We start from the raw sequence: 5104 nt of genomic DNA, 5'->3' as shown, positions 1-5104 counted from the left end.
GCCCAACAAATAGCTAGCCAAGGGGTTCGTCTCGATGAGAAGTATGATGGAAGGTTGTTATCAAGTATGGGTGATAAGTCTACTTTAGTAGAGTAAGTTAAAGCCAAACAATTTGATGACCATAGCTTGCTTAAGTTCAAGGAAGGTGTCCTTAGTGGCAAGATTAAGAATTTTGCACTTGATGAGAATGGTGTGATGAGACTTGATAGCCGCTTATGCGTGCCAAATGTAGAAGATCTTCGAAGGGAAATTATGGTAGAATCTCATAGCTCCAGATATTCAATATATCCAGGTTCTACTAAAATGTATCATGATTTGAGGGATATTTATTGGTGGAATAATATGAAGCGAGATATTGCAGATTATGTATCACAGTGCCTTATCTGGCAGTAAGTAAAAACTTAACACTAGAGTCCAGGTGGCTTAGCTCAAGTCATTGAAATACCAGAATGGAAATGAAATAGAATAAATATGGATTTTATGGAGGGCTTGCCGCGAACTTTTAAGAAACATGACTCCATTTGGGTCATAGTAGACCGACTCACTAAGTCAACTTACTTTTTGCCAGTCAAAACAACCTACACGTTAACTTAGTATGCAACATTATACATAAAGGAGATTGTTCGGTTGCATGGTTCTCCCATGTCTATTATTTCTGACAGGGGTGCACAGTTTACTGCCCAGTTCTGGCAAAGTTTTCAAGAAGGTTTCGTGTAACGACCCAGCCGGTCGTTTTAAGAGTAATAGCCCCTTTTTTCCCCATTTCTGCTTCCTTTTTATGCTTTTCAGCTGTATTATGATATATCGGGTTAGTTGGTTCGGGTCCAGAGTGGTTTCGGAGTGGATTGAGACCCTTAGTCTCTTATTTAGAAGCTTAAGTTAGAAAAGCCAACCGGATGTTTACTTATGTGTAAATGAATTCGGAATTGAATTTTGATATTTTCATTAGCTTCGTTAGGTGATTTTGGACTTTAGGAGCACATCCAGAATATGATTTGGAGGTCCGTAGTGGAATTAGGCTTGAATTGGCGAAAGTTGGTAATTTGGCGATTTTGGTTGGCAGTGGAAAATTTGATATCGGGGTCGGAATGGATTTCCAAAAGTTGGAGTAGGTTCATGGTGTCATTTGTGACGTGTGTGTAAAATATGAGGTCATTCAGACGTGGTTTGGTAGGTTTCGGCGTCGTTTGTGGAATTCGAAAGTTTAGAAGTTCTTAGGCTTGAATCCAAGGGTAATTTGGTGTTTCAATGTTGTTATGCATGATTCGAAGCCTCGACTAAGTTTGTATGTTAATATATGACTTGTTGGTATATTTGGTTGAGGTCCCGAGGGGCTCGGGGTGATTCCGGGTGGTTAACGGATTGTTTGAAGTTTGAAAAATACTGCTGAAGTTGCTGCTACTGGTATTTTTGCACCTGTGGAGTTCGAAGGTGTAGACAATATTGAGGTAGGCTGGGTCCGCAGGTGCGTAGGAGAGGTCATATTTGCGAGTCCGCAAATGCGAATAGGTGCCCGCAGAAGTGGAAGTGAGGAGGTAAGGCAGTGGCCCTAGGTGCAAGGTCTTTTCCGCACCTGCGTGGTCGCAGATGCGGATATGGAGCGCAGGTGCGAAGTTGGGGGTCTTAATGATTTTCCGCAGGTGCGGAGGTTCTTGCACAAATGCGGCACCGCAGGTCCGCATGTTTAGCCGCATGTGCGAAAGACCTGGGCAGAAACCATAAATAGAACACTTCGCGAATTTTGGTTCATTTCCACCATTTTCAAGTTGGGTTTTGTAGCTTTTTGGAGTGATTTTGAAGGGAGATTCAAGGGTTTTTAGTGAGGTAAGTTGCTTGAGCTCTAATACTCCTATCTATGGTGTTTTCCCATTGTATTATCATCTAATTAGTGGAATTTAGGGGTGAAAATAGGGGTTAGGGCTTGGGATTTTGGAGAGTTTAATTTAAGGATTTGAGGAACCAAATGATGTCGGATTTTGATAAATTTTGTATGTATGGACTTGTGAGTGAATGGGCTTTCTAGTTTTGTAAATTTTTTGGATTTCGAGACGTGGGCCCGGGGGCCGGGTTTGAACCAATTTCAGGTTCCTGGTCTAATTTGGTGGTTTTTCTTGTGAAATTCATTCCTTTAGCGTATATTGATGGTATTGTACTGGTTGTGAATATATTCAGAGAATTTGGAGGTTGAATCGAGGGGCAAAAGCATAGCGGAATAGAGATTTACTCGGTTTGAGGTAAGTAACAATTTTAAATCTGGTCTTGAGGGTATAAAACCCGGAGTTTGGTATAATGTTATTGTTTGGAGGTGGCACCCATGCTAGGTGACTGGCGTGTGGGTGTATGCCATGAGGGATTGAGATTTGGTCCGCCCCGGGAGACTGTGAAGTCTAATAGCCTTTATTTGTGTTTATATGCATTCTTGTCTACTAGAACATGACTGCCTTTCATGTTAGAGATCATGCTTAGGCTATATTCCTACTCATGGTACTTATATTCAGTCATAGTGATTCTTGTACATGTTTACCTCAGTCTCTGTTATTCTTCCCTAATGATATACTGTAATACTTTAATTTGGGCTGTTTTCCCTTTCTTTATTGAGAGCTATGAGACTAGAGAGGTTTATGACTAAGTAAGGCCGAGGGCCTGGTTGTGAGGTATTGTTCTATGACACGTGAGTTGTCCGTGCGGATCCAGATATTTATATTATGGCACGTGAGTTGTCCGTGTAGATTATAGTGCTTGGGCTGTAGGAGCCCCTCCGGAGTCTGTATACACCCCTAGTGAGAGCGGGTACCCATTGAGTGTGAGTGCTGAGGGCTGAGAGGCGAGTGGTTGAGCTGTTGTGGCAAGTTGAGTGACTGTTTCCCTGAGAAGCTGTTCTTATTTTTTCATTTATTGTTGCACTTAGTTTCTTTCTGTCATTATTGTGAAATTCTCTGAAAGATTTTATATCTAGAATACGTGAACTTGAATTGTATAGAATTGATTTGACTTAAACTGCTGGATTCGAAAGTATGTCTACTCTTTGCTGGAAATATTGAAAATGAACTGTATTATATTGCTCGTCACTAATTCTCAGTTCCTTATTTATTTCTGTTACTTGCTGAGTTAGTTGTACTCATGCTACACCCTGCACTTCATGTGCAGATCCAGGTGTGTTTGAGCACGGAGGTCATTGAGTTTGGGCGCGATAGAGTACTAGAGACTACGAGGTAGCTGTCGGCGTCCGCATGACCTTGTCTTTCCTTTTATATTTCTTTATGTCTTGTATTGATACTTAGACACTAGTTGTATTATTTTGGTTATTTAGATGTTCACGACTTAGTGACACCCCGATGTTTTGGGCTGGTTTTCGCATTTTGGTTCTATATTGAGTTCAACTTTGGTTTTATGAAACATTTCTGATATGAAAAAGTTTTAAACACTTTTTTATGGAATTACTGGAGTATTTTGGGAATGTCGGCTTGCCTAGTACCATCGATAGGCGCCATCACGACAGGTTAGGTTTTTGAGTCATGACATCTCGGTACCCGAGTTAATCTAAGTACAACTTTTCACCCTCAAATGGATGGGCAAGCCGAGAGGACAATTCAGACCTTGGAAGACATGTTATGAGCATGTGTTCTTGATTTTAAAGGAAACTGGGATGATCATCTACCTTTGATTGAGTTCGCATATAATAACAGTTATCAAGCAAGCATTTATATGGTCCCATTCGAGGCCCTATATGGGAGGCGATGTCGTTCGCCTATAGGGTGGTTTGAGTTAGGTGAAATGAAGCTTATTGGGCCAAACATAGTACATGATGCCTTGAAAAATGTGAAACTTATTCAGGAACGACTTCGCATAGCTCAAAGCCGACAAAAGTCATACTCAGATATAAGACGCCGCGATCTTGAGTTCAAAGAGGGCGACTATGTATTTTTAAAGGCGTCTCCAATGAAGGGTATCATGAGGTTTGGTAGAAAAAGGAATATTAGCCCAAGAGATATGCTGCCTTATCCAATTCTTAAAAGGATTGGGCTTGTGGTGTATCGACTAGCTTTACTCCCAGAGTTATCTTCTGTGCATCTAGTTTTTCATGTGTCCATGCTGAAACAATACTTTTACAACCCAAGTCATGTACTTGATAGACAAGAGATAGAGATTGATGATACTCTGACATATGAGGAGGTCCCTGTAGCTATAATAGACAGGCATGTTTGTAGACTTCGAACCAAAGACGTTGCTGGAGAAACCACTCAGTCGAGGAAGCTACGTAGGATCCCTAGGAAGCCATGAAGAAAATATATCCTTATTTGTTCGAGATTTTAGGTACATAATTCATTTTAAGCTTTAAAATATTGAGATTGTCAAGTTATGTGATATTTGTGCTTATAATAATGTAAAATGGCTTTGGCGGGTATATGGGTGTGCCTTGATGTTGTATGTTATTGGATTGAGTGGCTAGAGGTGCAAAGTGTTATTGTTATTGGGTTGTTGGACATGTTAAAAATTTATAGTTAGCTCCAGTTACAAGGGAGACTCCGCGGAAACGTTTAGAAATTTGGAAAGTTAATGAAACATCCGAGTCCCTAAGGTTCTAAGAATGCAAGATGCCAAAGCAAATATTTCAATTTCCAGGAATGACTAAAGTTCCACGTTCGAGGAAGAACGGTATTTAAAGGGGGGAAGAATGCAATACCCTATTACTTTTTTGGACTAATTTAACCTGAAAAATACGGAAATAGATCTTATGGATAGAATAACCAAACATTTTCAAAACAAAATGTGATTGGTAGTATATGAGACCATCAATAGCCTTATAAATACCATTTACTTGATTAAGTATTTATATGGGGCCATACTTTAGATAAAGAAAAAAATAAGGGGGCCAACCCCACTTCTTAGTGTTTCCCTACTTTGCAGAATTTAAGGAAAAACTGTTTTAAAAACTCATTAGCTCTAGAATCAATTAAGAAAAAAAAAAAAAAACCTGTACGACCGCGTTAAGGATTAACAAATAAGAACAATTGTTTGATTTGTTGCTTGGGTCATTATTATTTGAGGAGTTTGAGGATACATAATTAGTGTGAGCAGAGAACTAGAAAGCTTGAAAATTTTC

The 5104-nt window shown here is 39.8% G+C and overlaps 1 protein-coding gene across 1 annotated transcript; it reads left to right on the top strand.

The window, feature by feature from the left end:
• Positions 1–3774: 3774 nt before the first annotated feature.
• LOC107761974 (uncharacterized) lies at positions 3775–4281 on the top strand. Its single transcript, XM_016580271.1, has one exon. The coding sequence runs from the start codon at positions 3775–3777 to the stop codon at positions 4279–4281; it is 507 nt and encodes a 168-aa protein (XP_016435757.1).
• The last annotated feature ends 823 nt before the right edge of the window (positions 4282–5104 follow it).

The sequence above is a fragment of the Nicotiana tabacum genome, chromosome 11 (genome assembly GCF_000715075.1).
Source record: "Nicotiana tabacum cultivar K326 chromosome 11, ASM71507v2, whole genome shotgun sequence".
Classification (NCBI taxonomy): Eukaryota; Viridiplantae; Streptophyta; class Magnoliopsida; order Solanales; family Solanaceae; genus Nicotiana; species Nicotiana tabacum.
This window is presented reverse-complemented; position numbering and strand designations above follow the sequence as displayed.

Coding starts and splice junctions, on each gene's coding strand:
- LOC107761974 (XM_016580271.1), top strand. CDS start 3,775: ATGAAGCTTATTGGGCCAAACATAGTACATGATGCCTTGAAAAATGTG.